Below are 20,729 nucleotides of genomic sequence, written 5' to 3'. Positions count from 1 at the left end.
AAAGCACGTTTTATTTTGAAAATGGGTTAGGGTTAGGGTTACCGTTACAATAACTTGTACTCTTAACGCCCCAATGTGTTTTATCTAATAAATGTGCAACTCTGGCATAATGGTCCTATCAAAAGATGCTATGGTAGACAGCAGCTTATGTAACTTCATTGCTGTACACTTTTTTAAAGACAGTATTTGTCCCTGACTTAACCAGCATTATGAATTAATAATGAAGAACCAAAGAAAGAATAGTTACCAGTCATCTCCAATGGGCACCCTGAAAGGGAAGGTGCAGAGGCTGGCCACAGTAGGGTTGGACACATCATCCACCATCCAGTCAATGTCCTTCTTCAGTAGGATAGCCATGTTACTCGGCAGTGGCTTGAATGGCTGCCAGTCTTGAATGATGGTGGAATTAGGAAGAACCTCCTGCAACAGGTCATTGGTCAGGTACAGCCGGCGGACGGCTGTATGGTCGAGACGCACTGGAGGATTGGAGGAGGTGGAAAAAGACGATTGGATGTCTGCATCCAGACCAAGCTCAGACAGACGGAGCTTGAGGTCTTCAGCTCTGAAGCGCACCAGCAGAATACCCTGTAGAGAAACAAAAGCCAATGTATCTGTTGACAAAGAACTAAAACAGTATAGACACTAGGCCTTGTGCATGAAGCATGCTGATCATTATTGTTGGCTGTTCATTATTTTGTTGCTGGTACCTGCTTGGTTATGAGGCGATACTTCTGGAAATCCTTGGGTCCAAGCTGATCATCACGGGTCAAGCGGGTTACTTTGACCTCAGGGAACTTGGATTTGACCAGCTCGGAGCAAAAGCGCAGCAGAACTCCTGCCACACCCTTGCCCCTTTCCTGAGGGGCAACACGTAGGCCTTCCACCAGCATAGTCTCCCCATCGTCAATGACAACCACTGACTCCAGAGCAATCTGTTGAGTATCACAGAGAAAGACGGAACAATTACACTGACATGTTCTTTGATTTTTTGCTGTTTATTTGTGTCCAAGTTGAGGTGGCAGCAGACCAAGCAATGTGCCAACAGAACCACATCATCTGCAAAAAGTAGTCTTTCTGTTGGTGTCGAGGGGGATCGCAGTTAAACGGCTGCTGCTTCGTGTCAAAAGGAGCCAGTTGGGATGCTTAAGGCTTGTGATTAGAATCTTTCCTAGACACCTTTCTTTGGCTGTGTTCTAGGCATCTCGTCTTGAAGGAGAACCCAGGGAAACTCAGAAGAAGCTGAAGAGACGACACATCCCATCTGACCTGGAAATACCTTGGAATATCCCAGGACGAGCTGAAGAGAAGGCCTGGGCTACTGTTCTTAGACTACTGCCATTGCAAGCCCCCTATAGCTCAAAACCTAAACTTGCCACATTGCAGAGACTGGTGAACTCGTAGTTATGAGATGGATGTAGAGATAATATTGCTTGTCCATATGGTTGGGATCGTAGCTTATATCAATATCCTCTTCTTTTTCTTCAGTTTTCTGTTGACGTTTACGTTTTGTAACCTAGCAGCATTGGTAGAGTCGGCAAGAGGAGAGCCCCTTCCCTGATGTAGCCATATGTCATCATTGTGCAATGTCAATCCCCAAAAAATCCAACAAATATTTGTTAAAAAAAAAAAAAAAAAGATGCAAGAACATATATTTGCATAGATTTTACAAAATTTCAGAGGAGTTGACAGAGGGGTGCCAGGATGGGAGTATATCTACACTGTCGCCCATAAAGTTGGAATAATTTTGTTTTCAGACACAATCCTTTGTTTTATTTTTATTGTGATCTGGAAGAGATTGATTAATGAAGTTTTCAGAAGATGTGTACTTTATCCGTCAAGACTTAATCACATTGTCACAATCATTTCATGGAAAAAGATCAAAAATATTGATTCCAACTTTGTGAGCGACTGTGTATGTTCTCAGGGTCCTATGTTCGCCAGTTTGGATCTAATATAACACACTTTAATTAATTAATTAAGTCCTCATACCCATGAGTCAAGTGATCTTATATAGTCTCGAGTGCCTATAATTGTGTGAAATTACTCTCACAGCCAGAAGGGGGAAACAAAACTTCTTAACTTTTTGCATAACAGTCATTGAACTTACCACTTTTCCCTGTTTGCGAGCCAATATAACTGTGCGGTTGCTCTCCTGCAGCCAGTTGGTGTATCTAGTGGGCAGGTAGTCAAGGCCTCCATAGATGTCCTGGCTCATAGCCATGATATCATCGAAGTCCTCTTCAGTTGCCACAGTGAACTGAAGGCCTGCCTGGGACAGGGCCTCGGGCAGCTGGAGCATAGTCAGGCTGGTGTCAATCTTCATCTTGAAATAACTGATGAGATACAAAGTGGAGGAGAGGTTATTATAGATTGTATTTATTTTCTTTAACAAGGGTTATGGAGAGCCCAAGAGTAGAGGTGGTGCTGGTGCTGGTGCAGAAATACAGAATGCACATTTTGATCCCAAGCAACAACAAACCTCATCAAAGATGTCTGCTTGGATATCAGCTGTTTGTGGCTGTTGTAATCACATCAACAGGAACAACTGTGTCCACTCCACACAAATGTAGCATCTTGGTGCTTAAATACAACACATTCAATCATGTATCTGACACTTAAAGTGATTTAATGCAAAGAATAATCACATTAGTGTACAAAATACAGAATAGTGTACAAAATACAGGCATCCAATACAGAAGCCTAACCATTGACTTACAATCTTTATCGAGTCATAAAGCATAGCCAATTGTAATTAGACCTTCTATGATTTTGGTTAAGAAATTTGTAATAGTCAACATTTTCTCAGACTGAAAAATAAATTGGGTGGAAAGGGATGAGATTGGTACATGAACTAATAACTAGTGGGACAGGAAAAGACAAACACAGCAGGGGACAAAAGTTCATCATAAACACAACAACTGACTGCCACATTTTGAGTCAGGAGAGAAAAGTAAAGCAGTTCAGAGACATGTGAAGGGGAAGTTGGGTGGAAAAAAAGCAAGACAGAGGGAAACAAACCATTGATGAGACAGGCTGGATAGGCAGCAACAGACAGAAAGATAGGACAAAACACATAAATGACAACAGACGCAGGAAGTGGAAGACTGGCACCTATCTTGATCCCTATGTCTTTTCCCATAAATCCTATAAATCCATACCCTCACCACCCTAATCCATACACTAATACCCTCTGATACCCACTCCACATTACAAACATTGGTATTTGTCCAGAACTTGGCTGGATAATTTCACAAAGATTTTGAAAGCTGTGAACAAATTTGTGTCATCAAACAGTTATGCCCTAAAAGCCCACAAGTCTCCACCAAATAAGATACATAAGGGTCATCAGAAACTCGAAAGAAACTCAGATGGGATGAAGGTCATTGGAGGGGGTGCACACAGTGTTCTGGCACCAAAAAGTTGTGGGCTCTAACCAAATCGAACTAATGTTGAATAATACTGAACAAGAGTGTACAGGTGACTGGTGTAAGGGCTCTGCACCGAGGAACACACGAACAAGATGCTTGCTCTTGTAAAGATTTTTGCATTTAATTAAGTTGAGGTACAATGCATTAACACATGATGCAGTACAGTGTGATCAAATAAAATAAAACACGCTTGTGCAAAAAGGACACATGCAACATAACATAAGAAGCCATACAAGAGAGAAGTGATACAATATGATAAGATACAACAAAATATGACATACAATAACAAATAGAGGAATCGAGCGATTGGGTGTATCCCCATGTGGCGTCGCCGCCATTACTGCGGTGTCGTGGTGACTCGGTGTCGGCTGCTGATAGCAACATGGCTTGACGAAACGAACAAATTCATTACTTTGGCATATAATGTGGACGTTGTTGATTGTGTGCAAAAAAAATGTTCCATGTTAAAAACAAAATCGCCCCTACTAAAAAGAGGGTTGACGGTAGTTTAACAAGTCACAGTATTAATTGCTGACTTTCAGCAGAATGCATCTTGGTGACTCATAGTAACTTACATAAATGTTTGGTGGAGATAGTAAACACAGATGAGTATGTGTTTAAATTAATTACAGTAAGGCTGAAGGCTTTTACAAGGACACCTACCTGCTGTCACTACAAGCAACCATGACGCATTCGTCTGAGAGTCACCAGTTAACAAGGTCCATCTAAACCATAACATCGGACACCATGATTTGTGTTTGCGATGTCATCCGAATGATGTGTACTTTGTCGTCATTACGTTGCTCAACTAACTTTACATTTCACATTAATGCCAGTTAGTTGAGTTGAGTGGTACCGATACAGTTCCTAGGCAGTGACATAGCCCACTAGCTTTAGCTAGCTGAGTGTTAAAGAGCCACTTTGCTAATTTTAAGCTAGCTTTGTGTAACCTCAGTGTTTGTAGTCTGCACAGATGAACAGTGTATGTGTTGCTCGAGCCCACAGTCCCCACAAGCCTCTAGTAGCAGATAGCAGAAGGATGTCACTCAGCAAAATTTGCTGACGTGAGACGGGTCATGCAACACATTTCTGCTGGGACGGGGTCTGGGGTGCGCGGGCGCTCGCAACACGGATGAAAGCTAAACGCCATTTATCTCACACTGAGATAACACAAAGATCGTTAAAAATCAGCAAAGCAGTTCTTAAATTTAGCAAACGTTTCTTTCTTCGCCATGTTAAGCTAACATAGTAAGACTGTTCGGAAACATTGTTTCCCAAAATAACATAAGTAGGTACATAATGAGTAGAAAATTGTATACTTCCTAGGACAGCTTGCATTAAAACGTGTGCATAACACAAGGAGACGCCACCGCAGTAATGCCGACATTTATGTTTACTTTCACTATTTTCCCGGATTCGGGTATAGGTGGGGCTGGGTATGACATCTCAATAGTTCTTGAATACCTAAACAAATTTTGTTAAAATTTATTTCAAACGGTGTCAAGTGCTGTAATCTGCCCCCATTGATCGGATGTTGGATATTAAACAAAATTTGGGTAATGTGATTCCTTGTCTCGTGTTTGCGTTGTATACCGTATGTTTCACTGAGAGGGAATAACACTTGAAAGATTTACATTATCTCCCTCCAGGTCTGCCCCATATTGTGCAGGTGTACCAACCCACCAGAAGGAATGCACTACCATGAACATTGAGGAGCATAGGAAATTATGTTTGATGGAAATCGAAACCAAGTGGGAGTACCTGATGGGCTCTTGACCAGAGTGCTACCTGTGCACATAACCAATACAAAGAAATAATTTGATATTGGCTGCAACACTGAGGTTTTGCATTGGCACTGATGACAAACAATTTCAAATGATACCCAGCCCTAACTATGGGAGATGGCAGCGCAAGAATAATGAGCAGAAGAATGCAAAATTAACTGAATGAGGTCCAACACAGTTCTGTGAGCTCGCTCAAAGACAGGTCCTGGATACTGAAGCTGTACAATTAAATGGCCATAACTAAGGCTGCTAGCCAGACTAAAACAACTCTACAGAAGCAGAGGCCAAAAGACGTTGACAAGGAAAAACCATCATCTACTGATCCATATACCTGCCTCTTCAGAGAATTGTTTATTGCTACTCCCACCAAGCTAAATAGACATGCACTATCTGTCAATACATGATGGAAAACTAAAAGTCTGTAACACCAAGCGCACCGGTTTGGATTAGTGCCTGAACTGACAGCAAGAAAGCTTTCAGTGCAATTCAATACTATTCTCTACTATCCATTATTTAATGCCTGGCACCTGCAAAGGTCAATAAGACATGATCTTGTCCGAATCCCATCACACTCATAGTGCTCTCCATATAATAAAAAGTAAGCATGGTTGACCCCCTCAACCAATTTTTCATGCTAATACCAACCAGACACAGATCAAAGGACACAAGGCACATACTCTGGATACTGTATATGCTCTCTCTTTCTATCTATGAAGCATCAACGAAAGTTGAGAACAACCCGTCAAGCATTTCATCTACTGAGGCAATGAACTATTACTACTGCTTTTCTGCATTAGCTTCAGCCTTCCCAGTTGTTTTTGACAAATAGTGAATACACGTTCAAGAATGGGACTACTATTAGCCTCCTCTTCTGCATGGACCAGATCTGCCCAATTGTGGACGCATGATTGCAAAGAGAGAGGGGATTACTGGGACTGAATAGCTTAAACTAACAGATGGCCACACAGACACACAGGGCAGCTTTATACTTAAGGATTTCACAATCACAATGGGGCCCTGAATCAAGGAAGGCAGAGAGAAATAGTAGGACTGTACTGGAGTGCCACATCAACGGAAAGAACTAGAAACAAAGCAATCAACATATAAGACATATCAGTCTTATATGTGTAGTAAGTTGGCCAGTGTGGGACAACAGCAGACATCAAGCCCTCAAGACTCTTAACAAAGATAAGATGCGTTAAGGATGTTTCGTTGGCAGCGTGATGATGATAGAAGAGAAGGCTGGATTCAAAGATAGTACCGAGTACAAGAGCAGGCATTAAACACCAAGTCACTACAAACAAGAGTCTAAAAGCCCAGTAAAACCCAAGGTACAGACTGTGTACACCACTCAGAATTCAATGGCATGACCAAGGTCCTGTTCACATCTGGCATTAACATACATCTTGGGTGATCTGATCACAAGTAGACAGCTTGAAGTACATCAGTTCACACCTGGCACTAGAATGCATTTCCACATGTGTCTCAACTGAGACCAGATCTCACAGTCTGAGTCTGAAAAGTACAGAAGTACAAAAGCGTTGTAGTGTCCGCCAGAAAATGAAGTTAGAAGAAGTAATCAACACAATAAAAATAGAGACTGGGTTGCCCAAGATATTGATTCAAAAAGTTGATTCAATTAGTTTATCAGTTAATTTGAAAAGGCTGTTGACACACAGAGTACTATTTTCGAGACCACCTTCGCATGTGGTTTCAATGCACTTCAGGTCCATTAACAATTCTACTCTAAGCTGTCCATTTTTCATCAAGTCACCCAAGACCCATGTTAATGCCAGGTATGAACAGGGAGTTGAAGAAGTTGAAGAAATTATAATGTAGAGAATTATGTTGAGAATGCTAGAGCACTGAAACTCCAAGAGGGGGACAGAGAAGGTCTTGAGAGAGGATATGTTACATGTTTCAAGCCTTGAGTAAAAACCCTATTTATATGATACCAATTTGTCCAAAAAAGTGACAAAATGATGAAAGGTTTTGCAAATTACATTTATTTCAAGATCTAGCATCCTGAACATTTTAAACACAGCTTTTACCACCTATTTGATACATGAGACATGTCTACAGGTCATGTTGGTAACATAACAACAAGAATGATAGCAACACTAACTGTGGCTAGCTACATGCTACAAGGGAACCATTACTTCTCCAAAACACAACAGGCAGTTCCAGTAAGTCAGTGAATCTAATACAATTGATTTAGTTTTTCTGTTCTCTGCCTTATACACATCTAATACAATGCCTAGACTCTTATTTAGTACAGTAATTTACACCTGCCACATACACATGCCGTTATTTAGCAAGGGTAGATAGCAACATAAATTAATATGGAAGACTTGGGGGGGGTCTGGTGTAGACACTGTGAGACTTCACAGGGAAACTGGAAAGTACAGAGATGCTCAACACTTCGTCTGCACTTGGTATTCCTGAATAAACATGGTGCCTATGGACAAGAGTCTCCTCTACAAGGATCCATGTCCAAAATCCAACCCAACATAGTGATTCATCAGTGTATGACAAATGGATAATTTCTTTAAAGATTTGTGTAAAAAAAAAAAAAAAAACGGACACTTTGGTAAAACACAACTGCCTGTGTCCATTTTTAGTTTGTTGAAATTAGTTATAAGCCCTTTTTCAACAACACCTTGTTCGTGTTTAAGCACTGTCTTTTTAAGCCATTTAGAGAGGGGTTGTTGGTTTGTAGGGGCTAAAACAGAAATGCGAGACATGTTCCAATAATCTATCAATGGGCCATGTGAGCTGTAAGGGCATTTGTAGTGAAAACACTGTCTGGTCACAGCAGACACACACGTACACACTGTGGGCACTGGTATTTTTCCATCATGCTTTGATGCTTTGAGATGAGGTGTCAGGCTTGGCTGGGTAGTCTGGTCCTGCCAATGAGAGCGATGCTGTTTTGTTTTTGTGTTTCTCTCTCCCGCTCTCTCACACACTCATTGATTCACTCTCCTCCTATTCACTCTCTCATGCTCTTACTTCCTCCCTCTCTTCGGCTGGCAGTGTACTCCAAACAAAATGGAATTTGGCACATTTGCAAAAGACTGTTGAACTGCCATCAAATACGCCACTGAGGGCAACTGCCAGTATGCTTGCAGCAGATTGGGGTCCAGTTATTTGACGATGCCTGTGCCAGATTGGTGAGCTTTGGAATCGTGATGTGAAAAGACACAATGGAAATGAGAAATTGGTAATCCAAAGAACGCACACAAATAAGCACATTCCGCCACATGACTTTGTTGGTCAAGTGACCAACATACCCATATACTTGGCAAAAAAATGGCACCAACAACGACCAGAAAGAAGAGCTACCAATGGTTATCTTCAGCCAGAATTGGTGATGGAGTTTCAGCAATGCCCAAAAAGCATCAATCCCATTAGTTGCATTGTAGGAATTATATACTGTGGCTCCAAAAAAAATGTTAATCTGATGAGAGCGAAAATTTAAAACACCAAGACAGGTCAAGTGGTATAAAATCCCACTACACACTGACGATCAAAGTCAAACACGGCACAAATTCCTCATGACCATGCCATTTTGTGTCTGTTAAAACACCAGATTTGATTTATTTGGAGTACGCTACCAGCTCTCCCCTTTGTCTTCCCCCACTTCAACACAGAATAGATATTGAAAAAACAGGTCTCTTGAGCATCCGAACAATACAAAACTCAAAGGAACACACCATGTCTTCAGTAGATTATCCTGTTGGTGTGATGACAACATGGACACCAAAATCATTCATGTCTCCTGGGAAGATCCTTGGCTCCAGTGCTTCGTGCCAGTAGGCTCCATGCTGACGCAAACACATAAGCAAACCACTCTGTTGCGCGATAGCAGGCTCCATGTCATTTTTCCCACGTAGCCCCATCTATACATGAAACAAACCATTGACACAGAGGCACCAGAAAATGATTAGTTGGTGAATCTGTCAATCATCACTCTGTGTTTGTTGCCATGAAAATAAGACAGCTGTGCCATATACTTTGAAATTGTGACCCACACTAGTCGGTTCTGTCTACAAGTTATGCTTTCAGAAAATTAATATGTAAGATAAATCAACTTGTTTCTACAAATCATGTATAGTGTGTATTTGCTTTAATACATAATATCAACAGTTATGGAAATTTGATATTCTTTAATATATTCTGCTCTGATTATAATCTCAGATAATGGCATGATGCCAGTACACAGTGCTCTCACAGCTTATTATTACAGTATAAAACCCAAAAAAGCATTGTTGCAGCAAAGACACACAGACATAAAACATCCTGTGTCTCTCAACAGACAACTTAAATCACTTGCACCCTTATAGCAGCAAGTGTCTTTTTAAAACATAATATTTTTGTGGTTTCAGGGTATATTTTATAGATATCTCCCAAATACTATTAATGTTATTATGAAGGGTGACATAAAATATAAGAAGTAAGAGAAGTAATAATGAATCTTAAGTCTTTTTTCTTTTAAGAAAAAATGATTGAGGTTATATAGATAGACACAGTGACGACACAAGATACAAATAACTTCTAACATCTGTGTCCAGTAAGGTTAACTTGAGAGATGCAACTTACCATCCTAATGTTTTCTATATAACATCAGGTTGATAAAATGCTAAAAGCCATAGGTGTGACTTTAAGCTAACTGGGGGACCTCTTATCCTGTTAGCATGTGACTGTAAAAAAAAAAGAAAAAAGAACTCGTGCCTTCTAAAATGTCCTTGTGTAATGGTATCTTAATCTTGGGGGCTATCCATTATATGAATGACTCTATAGCCAGACATTATAAAGTCAGAGGTCATGGTTAATGGCATTGGTTGAATTTATTGGTACTAAAGGCGTCCTTCTCCTCGAGGTGACCCCCATTGGAAATAGATTAATACAAAAGTGAACTTATGTAATTTTAATTAAATAGCATGAAACGCCACAGGCTAAATTAAATGCTTTATTAGATGCTCATTGTTTCATCAACATTTGTGAGTTACAAATGTTACTGTATGAAATACTGATTCACAAATTGTGAATTGACAGTCCTATGATTTTATATACATATATATTAAGCTTTTTCAGCTGTCTTCAGCTGTTTTAATATTTTGGTTTATTTTAGGGCCCCATTTACTATTAAAGGGGTCATATTATGCTTATTTTTAGGTTTATACTCGTATGTTGTGTGTTTACTGCAATATGTTTACATGCTTTAATGCTCAAAAACAATAACTTTCCTCATACTGTCTGTCAGAATATACATATATTTAGTCTCTGTCTGACACACTGTTTTAGCACCCCATCCACATATGTGCTCTGCACCATCATTGCAGCTTGGGAATGACTGTAGCAAAACTCTGTACCTATATATATAGTCTAGTTTTGACATCACAAACATGTGAAAAATCAAACATTTCTTTAAAGGCACAGCTTGTGAATACGAACTGTGTGCTGCTGTCTGGATTGAGCACTTTGATACTTAGTTTATAACTATATTTTTAATTAAAATGGACATGGGAATCAAAATGGGACCTTTGAGTCAAAAAATGTATTTAATGTGTTTACATTACAAAATCCATGTATAGTTGTTAAAGCATTATATGTTTGCTAAAAATAAGCATTTTTAAGACACCTGGTGTCTATGCAACAATATGCAGTAAATATAAATCCCATTTAAACCCCAGTGAAAATGACCTTAATGTGCAATCTAACAATCAATAGCTGCCATGTTAAGAAAGGCAACCAATACTGGGTCTCATGCTGCAGCAGACGGTTTAATAGGTCATAGTGTGAGTCCCCGGTGCTGAAATAAAGTCCCAATAAATCACTAGTCTAATCAGTAAGTGTGTTTACATGTATAGTAAAGTAATTGTGTTTTATGAAACTGCTACAAGGAAAAAGCCTGGAAACCAGACGAATCTGCAGGTCACATTTGTGTTAGCTCTGGCAGATTAGTTTGGTCACATTTCCAGCTGCTAAGTCCCCCGCAGGGCAAATCAGCAAGTTATATAGGACGAGTCACAAGCAACTCACCAAACTCAGGTCAAACTAGGCTGATCAGATCTAAATCAAAATTTGATGACTGCATTGCCGATGTCTTGCCTCAAATGTTTTAGAAACACCTTTTAGTGACTGTAATTTGAGAAAGTCACTATGTTTTTTCTTCTTGAAAATACTAACTAAGCACCACCCCAACTGCAGGCGTCACATGCTTCGTTGCTCCAATTTAGTTGGGGGTCACATTTTCTTGCTCTGATTGGTTGTAGGTCTATTCAGGGGCACTTTTGTTTGCATGCGTTGATAACGACCCTTGGAAATCACAAATGAACTGAGACGTTCCAGACTAATACGCATTCTTGAATTATCATTAGCGTTAGCCCTATGGACGTGAAACTGACTGACTCACTGAGTCACTGAGTGGCAGAGTATGCCTTTGGTCAACGTCAGCACTGACTCAAGTTGGTCAAGTTGGAGCTTCCTCATTGACCATTGCTCTTTCAAAATGCATTGGCGCGACTGTAGAATTAAAATAGGATAAAAGGGACATTGCAGTGCTGTCTTAGGTCGTTTTTCTACCACAATCAAAAGACATGCAGCTCAGGTAAATGCATGCAGTTGCCTGTCCAGGGTGTACCCCGCCCCTCTCCTAAAGTCCGCGGGGATCAGCTCCAGCCCCACGTGACCCAGGTTCATATTAGCGAAAGGAGAATGAAAAATTCAATGACCGCGACAGTCAACTGGATAAGTTGTTCACCTTTGCGATTGCCAATCAATCAGCTGATCAACTTGATAAGCCACTGATTAATACGAGGTTGTTGTTGCTGTAACCACAGTTTACATGCACAGGCTTACCGGGGCTTGTCTCTGGGACCGCTGATCGTCCTCAATAATTTGTCTCAAACCTAGCTTAACCATGCCATGTGATATGCTACTTCAGTATACTTCAGTAACAACTATTACTGAACCACTACAGAAACATTTAATATTCTGGCAGCTGTCTATCCCCATAACAACTTGGCCACAATTTAGCACATTGACAGGCTCTGGCCTAATACTAGGTTTTGACCTAGTCTTGTTTACTTTGGAGCCACCTGGTGCTACTGCACCAACCACCACCGCCACCACCACACACATACACACACCACCATCATCACAAGCACACACACACACACCACCGCCACCACACGCACAAACACAGACATAAAAAACATTGTAACTTTTAAGAGAGGTTTAATTGTTGTTGAGTTTCCGCATCCAGGATACCTCACAAAAAGCCGCCGGGAAGACCACCACGTCCGAATACTTAATCTTCTCTTAAGTAGTTCTTCATTGATGTGTTCCCTGTTGCTGTGGTGTTTGACTTTCATTACATTACATAACGCATGCTGCGAACGACTGCAAGCTAATACTGGTCCGTCTTGGAAGGCCATATGATCGTATGGACGGATCTAGCGCGGTCTGGTCCAAGCAGGAGAAGAAGTAAGTTTTGTTGAATTTCTATCTTCCCCATTGAGTCTTCAGGTGAGAAAAGATGAAATTATACAAAATGCATCACTTTGATAGTTGGAGGAAATCTCAGGTAGCGTTTGATGTAGAACATCAAATGTGGAAGAAGCTAGATGCTCTGCACGAGCAACCAGTTTTTCTCATAGCTCACCAAAGTCGAACTTGATGTGAAAAATTCGCAAACTTCATCTTCACAAGTGAATCCGGTAGTTGTGGCTGTTCCATTGTAATTCATTAATTTTGCCACAGAATTTTGCAGTTTTAAAAGCTGGTGTGACCGGGCCAGCTGTGTAAGAGAAACCCAATGGTGTCATCTCCTTGGTAACAGAAGATATCCCCAATTGCCTCTTAAACTTTTTCAAGAACAAAAGCTCAATAAGATCTGTAGGCTGACGAATTTATGAAATCCAAATCCAAATCCAATGTTCTGGGCGGTATTTTGATTTTAGAAAGTTCTCCAAAGTAAAATTCTTCAGGAACAACAGCTCTATCAGATCTGTGGGCTGATGAAATTTATGAAATCCAAATCCAATGTTCAGGGCAGTATTTTGATTTTAGAAATTTCTCCAAAGTAACCAGTTGAGCCAAACAGCAGACAAAAGAGTCAAACACCATTTTGTGTTCACATTTTTATTTTTTAGAGCATTCACATTTCTTCTTCCAATGCAATGTCATCCATGTCACCTAGGTCCATTCTTCTTGCCTTTAGCTGGTACCCGACAGCGGCTCGGGAGATGGTAAATGGATGTTTGTCCTAGAAATAAAGATAGGAAGATGAATTTAGACATTTATATGTAATTAACTACCAAATGAATATAAACCTCAATTTATTCATGATGCCCTTACCTTGGCAAGAACTCTAGAGTCCATATACCAGCACCAGATGAAGCATTACCCCACTATTCGAAGAATTACTTTCTCCAAGCATTCTTTCAACCACTTCAGCAAATTTGCTTAATGGTTTATGACCTCCACCTGTACAATGTAGTCAGTCATAAATAATGCGTTATTTGAGGCACTATGCATAATTCACAATGGAATAGTATAAGCTTACCAGTTGGTGCAGTACCTTTCTTGAAAGCTACAACTCCCTGATGAGGTTTGACATGTTATACCACTTCTAGCATTCCTTTGAGTTACAAATACACTAAAGCAGAAACCCAATACTGTTTTCCATTTTCTTGTGCTTACATTTTGCTTCAAAGTTTGATATCATTATATCTAATGTGAGTTAGCCACCAAATTCTATATCTGAACTGCCAACTGGGCTGTGACACTACATAATCTGACCCGTGGCTGATCCCAGCTCTCTCCTTGGTTAGAGTGTGATCCACCAACCAAGACAAGTTTTTTTTCCACCAGCACTAGCAGTGATTATGGTACTGCTACAGACTGCTGTACTACTCATTTTTCTAAATTTTCCACTGGACATTTCCATTGACCCAGTACCTAGAATCAGTTTTTCTTATATTTATGTGTAAGAGGGAGTGTGTTTCCTTAAGAGAAAATAAAGCATTTTATCACATCATATGGTCAAGAAAACATTATTCTGCAGCTTTTTGTAAAACATTGTAAACAGGGCATCTTTTTGCATCAGTTTTGGACATGTCCAGGATGGTGTGTCAGTTTTCACTCGCTACATGCATAATGGCTTTTCAAAACAAATTTCAGTGTTCATTGGAAACAGTTAACTGTAGGCGATAAAATTAAATTTAATAAGGTTAGGGTAAAAGAATAGGTTTGAGCTCAAAAACAACTTCTCCCACACTGAACTACTTGCCGTTACGCAGATTGATTCCAAATTGCAACACTGGCTGTTCACCTTCACGCTCTTTTTATTATGTCCGTTACTCTTATTATCTTATATTGCTGTGGATTAATGTTGGAGTGGGCTCTGGTTGCATGCAGTTAAACAGTCCATGTGGAGAGCAAAAGAGGCGGGACACATTGGCTGAAAAGCAATATTGGAACCAATCAGCTATCGTCTGGTGACTATTTAGCTTTTAAGCAGCTTTCTAAAATTCACCTGCATTCATAGGCACATAAAAAATATGTCTTCTCTCAACTCCAACTCGGCTCTTATGTCTCAAGTTGCCAATCAAATAATGGCTGGCGCAATGGAGAGGATGTCATTACCCCAAGAGGCTAAATTAATTTCAGACTGGCCGCCAATTGATTCCAAAATTGCTGATTATATCATCTACTCTGTGCCATAAAAGTTTCATTAACAGGACTGTAGAGAAGAAAACCCATACGCATAAAAAAAAATGCATACTAAACAGAAAAGCCCCCTTCACACATGCAGTCTATCTCTGAAATATTCAGAAACATTTCTTGCATGGGGTCATGTGTAATTGGGAGCAGGGATTGATAGTCCAGGAGATCAGCTTTGGGCAGATTTCTCACATAAAGTGTTCACAACTGTGACTCTGCTTTATATGCAATTTTAGTTCACATGCTGTCAGTTCATAATGCGATTTTTCACTGAGCTCTTAATATATCTGTTAGTTTATAGCTGAATTTACTGTGACATGGTTGCAAAAGTCAAATCTGCAGGTCATGACACACTGCTGGGCTCAGATACTTTCAATATACACCTACAACGTAATACAAAAGAGCTCAAATATTATATTATGTATAAAGATATTATTTTTGTCCCAATCCTGTGGGTGGGTAGCTCAGCCAGGGGATGTGTCATGGGCTAAGAAGCAGAAAGTAGGAAGTAGAAATAAGTATTTTTGGCATATGCATTGGGTGAGCGTGCTTTTTACTGCATCTTCGAGGCCGCACATTTAAAGTGAAAACAAACTAGCTTTCCATTTCAGCGTCTGTGGTGCTCCCCAAGCCTGTTTGTTCTTACTGAACATGTAAATCATCACACACAATGGAAGCATGAATCTTTATAAATGGTCTGCAGCAAAAACAAATCTGTGCAACAGCACTTCTAAAGCTCACTTATTAACACATTTCATTAAACAGAGGCGTATGTGTCGGATTGTCTCCATGACTGTTTCCAGTCTGTATGCTAAGCTAAGCAAACCATCTCCTGGTTCCAGTTTTATATTTATAAAGAGATATGACAGTGGCATCTCTCTTTTTGTTTTATCTCATGGACGATGCTATTCATTTTTGATAGAGCAGGAGTTTGATGATTTGTCAACTGTTTCTTGCTAATCAAGCTAAATAGCTAGTGCTAGTGTTAGCTGATGGCGTAGCATCATTCCTGCTCCCGATCCGTTTTGCACATGAACCGGTCCCAAAAAAACTGTAAGGTGAGTTTCCTTTTTCACAGGCTTGAGACCCACGTCATTACATCAAGGTATTTCTCTGAAAACTCTCCGCAATTGTAATAACAACAATGGAGACTACGTAGTCTCTTTACAAATGTTGCTCCTGGCTTTGTGAGCCTACATTTCCATCCAAACACAACTGGTACAACACATTTACGCATTTGTCTTGAATGCGATGGACGGAGATTACGTTTTTATTTACACTGAATGTAAGATATTAATGTTAAACTTTGTTGTAAGCTAAAGCCAGCCCGCTAACTTGCTAATGCTAACCCGTATCACTCACATTGCAGTTAAACAAATAAAATAATATTAATGATACTCGTTTTACTTGGTCTTATTGGTCAGATAACCCCGCCCACAGCCCCTGACGTAAGTGGTTCGTGGTTCAAGACCAGCAAAGAGTTGGTGCCGCTCTGGAACCAGTTTTCCTGGCTGAGAGCCGGTTCTTTGGCAGTTGAAAAGCGAAGAACTGCTTCGAAGATTCGAGTTTGGGCACCTGCTCCAAACCAGCCCTGGAACTGCCTTGGTTGAAAAGGGGTATAAGTGGGTGTTTCTAAATTCTCCGTTTCTGCCCTTCCAGACCAAAACATAATCCAGGAGTTTTTAAACTACAGTATAAAAAAAATTTTGGGGTAAGAAAACACGTGGACGCAACATTTGAATCATCACCATCATTTTAAAACATGTAAAATTAAAACCTTTTAGTGTGTATGTAGCCAAAGAGCATTTCCCAGAATATTAGACAATGTATTGTAAAAACTGTCTAATTAATTAATTAAAATGGCACACACATACTGTTTTTTGGTCACAGCTTTTTAAAAAGGTTACTTTGAGTGGCTGTCATCAAAACTGCCTATATCATGTTTGTGAAGAGCAAAAAACCCCAATGTGATATATCATTGTCTGACTTTTTATAGAAAATATAGATTTCAGTTTTGGCTCAGTAATTCACAGGTAAAAAAAAAACCCCACAAAGGATCTTTCTCAGTTTCATGGCATCTCCCTGTTCTTGCCTTGAAAAAAATACTCTTACTTTTTTTATAGAGTTTGATAGTCTTTGGCCCCAGTGCCTCAGCTAATACTGGGTGAGCAGTTTTTTTCCCCGCCATGATAAAAATCAGGACGGAGTAATGCATTTATTTATTTTTGTCTGTACAATTTGTGGCCCATTTTTGTGTTTTTAACTACTACTGCTTTACTTTTCATCCTGCTGTTATATGAAATGGGTCATCATTATGCACATATGTTTAGGTTCATATCAATGAAGTTTATAAATGGCCATATAAATGTTGCTGTGTAAACCTGGTTCCGTTCAAACTGTGGTTCTTATTTACATGACGCTTCAGAAACCTGGATTATGACGCAACAGAAGTAGACGCAGTGAATGCTGGTGGCCCAAACTGCTCCTGCTGTAAAATGAATGAGGGTCATGAGGAGGAAAGGATGGCTGTGGGGGATGGGTGGGGATTACGTGTGTGTCATTACACCCACAGACAGCTGCGGGTGTAATAAATATGATGAAGCAGAGGAAGACAGCAGAAATGAGGGCTTTGTGTTTTTGCATTTGTTCGGTCCAGTTTCAGGGAGGAAGAGTGAACAAGGCAATGCATCACTCTGCACACACACACACTCACTGAGCCCTATTTGACTTTGCAGTGGTTCATCACGAGTCAGGCCGATCTGCAAACAATAAAACTGCTCAGGCAGACAACATTCTTTTGCACCTCCTCCTGGTCTCCTCCTAGACTCTCACCCCTTCTTTGACTCCTTCTATTTTAGACCCAACCTTATTCCTCATCTCCTAACCTCCTCCTAGTCTCCTCTTGGCCTTTCACCTCTTTTTGCCTAATTCTATTTTAGTCTTAACCTTCCTCCTCATCTTCTAACTTCCTCCTAGCCTCATTCATGCTTTCATCTCTCCAGAGCCTCCCCTTCAGCTCCTCTTAACCACCCCCCACCCTCCTCTTTCCAGCCTTGTTACCAACCTCCCCCACCCCCCACCCCACCTCCTGCTTCTCTCCTCCTCTCCTAAATCTATCCCTCCCTTCTCTTGTCCTCTTCCCCTGGCCTCCCCTCTGCACTGCAGCACCTATACAGTCATTAATCTCCAAGGTCCCTGTAGTGCGACACACAATGTGTGTGTGTGTGTGTGTGTGTGTGTGTGTGTGTGTGTGTGTGTGTGTGTGCCTGTATGGGTGTTGATGTGCAGCACAATGTCACACTTAACACTGCCTGAAAAGTCACATGCACTATTAAAGGAAGATTTATACTTCTGCAACAGCCTATGTGACGTATATTTTTCTAGGCTGCTTAAATTCTGCACAGTAAAAAAAAAAAAAAAAATCCCAATCTTCTCTCCAGGGATCGGATTTACAAAATTTGCAAAAAGAGACGATTTTCTCTCACATTCATATTTGACACTAATCAAAAGCCGTAGTTGACCGCTCACAGGCACGACATCTTACTGGTCTGAAGCATATGATGATGTGATGGTCCAGTAGTTTGAAAATACAAACTGGAGTCCAGTGACTGAAAATGCTTCTTAAAAAATAATGGTGTGCCAACACTGTGAGAAGGGATGTTTACATTTAGGCACAAAATAGATCTCTTTTATATATATATATGTATATATATATATATATATATATATATATATGTATATGTATATATATATATATGTATATGTATATATATGTATATAAATATATGTATATGTATATGTATATATATATGTATATATATATGTGTGTGTATATATATGTATATATATATATGTATATATATATACACATATATATATATATATACACATATATATACATATATATATACATATATATATATATATTTTATTTATTTTTTTATTATTGTTTATTTAGCTACTGTTCACCCCTCCTGTTTTTCTTTGAGGGGGAGAGAGTTGTATTTTCTCATTCTCATTACTATTTATTGTTTTTTGCTTATTTTTCTCTGGTTCGGGGGTGGGGGGTTGTTCTAAAAGGGGGGAAAAATGGGTGAATTGTACCTTTTCTGATTGAATATGTATTATGTCCTGACAACCCAATAAAGATATATATGAAAAAATAGATCTCTTTTTTGGGGATGCTGGAACAATAGTTAGTGGCCCATGCGTGAGAGCTTTGTGGACTCATGAATGATTGTCAAATTGTGGAGACATTTGTGAGACAAGACGCTGCAGTGATATCCAATATAGTCCTCACACAGCGTTCTCATCCTTGGAGCTCTTTCTAGTGAAGCAGGGTATAAATCCCTGATTGGTGTAACAACACGCTCTTCTGTCAGCTGCTTAAAGTGCTTGGGATGATTTTTCTCTGGGTGTTAACATCGACTTCTTTCTGGAGTTCCGCATCATGCACTCCTGTCTCTGAAAAGTGATTCATCCGCACAACAAAACTGCACAAAAAAAAAAAAAGTTTCGAAGAGCCTATTTTCTCCCGGATTACGATTGCATTTTTAAATGGGACTAGTCTCCCCTCAAAAACCACAATATAAACCGTTTGCACAGGCAGAAAAACACGAGTCACGTTTACGTTTTCGACTCTCCTCCGCCGCCATATTGCTGACATAGGGCGGGATGGGTCAAACCAATGGCATACTTCACACAGGAGAACAGGGTTCATGTCCCATGTGAAAACAAAAGTAAAGGACTTTTTATGTCACTGGTGATTCAAATTTTTTTCCATAACTTCTGTGTCTCACGTCACCCTCGTAACTACTTTATTCTGGCATTTAGGTACATTTATTTACTGTTTAAACTGTCTTTTCTAACGCCTTACGAGGAAATGTTTTGCCTTAAACCTGGGTCAGTAGTTTTGTAGTCTAAATTCACAGAAACTGCAGCTTTCTTTACAACCATGAATCATATGTTCATGTATAATGACGTTTGTGCTAATTTTAGAACACTTCGCTGTACCGTGAGCTGTTACATGTGGAGATCTTTTTGTTTTAAACATGTGGTTAACTCAAAAAGATGGATCACATAAGGTCAAATAAGTAAATTTTGTCCTTTGGTTTCACACAGATTACATACAGCCTTTGTTTGTTTGACCCATCCATCCACTGACCTCCCTAAAAGCTGTTCAATTAGAAATGCATTGGTGGTACCTAAAAAACAAGCGTAATCAGGGAGATAGCACAATTCCCAAAAAACGTCATTCAGAATGCAGTAACGTTGTATGGGAGATGGGACACCTGAAAAGCGTGATCAGAAACCTAAACCTTAAACTGGGCTTAGTAAACACTTTTAAGGCTGACACACGGTGGCTGACTCACACAGTTCTGGTTTCCATTTGTAGCTGGTTTGTAATCTGAATAGTATTGACCAATCACTTTTAAACAGGATTTGGATGCAACAGTCCACATAGAAAGCCAATGAGGCGAAACACATTAGCCAAAATGGATTCTCGCAAAACCATCGGCTCTCGCCTGACAACTACGTCACTTTTTATTACCTTGAAAATGTAATGTATCTGTGTTTCAGTATTTACATTTTGTCATTTAGCAGGCGCTTTCATCCAAAGTTGTTCATTTTAATGCCTGGTACAACCAAAGGTACATTTGTTTGAACAAATATAATGATAACCAAAACACCTCAAAATAGTTGGTAACGCTTTATATTAAGGTCCTTGTAATAACCATTAATTAACAAGTAATAAGGCCCTTGTAAGTCCTTACAAGATGCTTAT

The 20,729-nt window shown here is 39.8% G+C and overlaps 1 protein-coding gene across 2 annotated transcripts in view; it reads right to left on the bottom strand.

The window, feature by feature from the left end:
- nat16 (N-acetyltransferase 16) overlaps positions 1-20,729 on the bottom strand; it is a 33,217-nt gene that overhangs the window by 2,223 nt on the left and 10,265 nt on the right. Inside the window, exons 1-4 of one of the 2 annotated variants that reach the window (XM_059354585.1) lie at positions 8,929-9,699; positions 2,108-2,333; positions 708-932; positions 248-585 (exon numbers count right to left, since the gene is read on the bottom strand). In XM_059354585.1, coding sequence (XP_059210568.1) covers positions 248-585; positions 708-932; positions 2,108-2,333; positions 8,929-8,984 — 845 coding nt within the window. In that variant the 5' untranslated portion in view covers positions 8,985-9,699. Of the gene's footprint in view, positions 1-247; positions 586-707; positions 933-2,107; positions 2,334-8,928; positions 9,700-20,729 lie in introns of those variants that run through there. The other variant, XM_059354586.1, reaches the window with a different exon arrangement.

The sequence above is a fragment of the Centropristis striata genome, chromosome 17, assembly GCF_030273125.1.
Source record: "Centropristis striata isolate RG_2023a ecotype Rhode Island chromosome 17, C.striata_1.0, whole genome shotgun sequence".
Classification (NCBI taxonomy): Eukaryota; Metazoa; Chordata; class Actinopteri; order Perciformes; family Serranidae; genus Centropristis; species Centropristis striata.
This window is presented reverse-complemented; position numbering and strand designations above follow the sequence as displayed.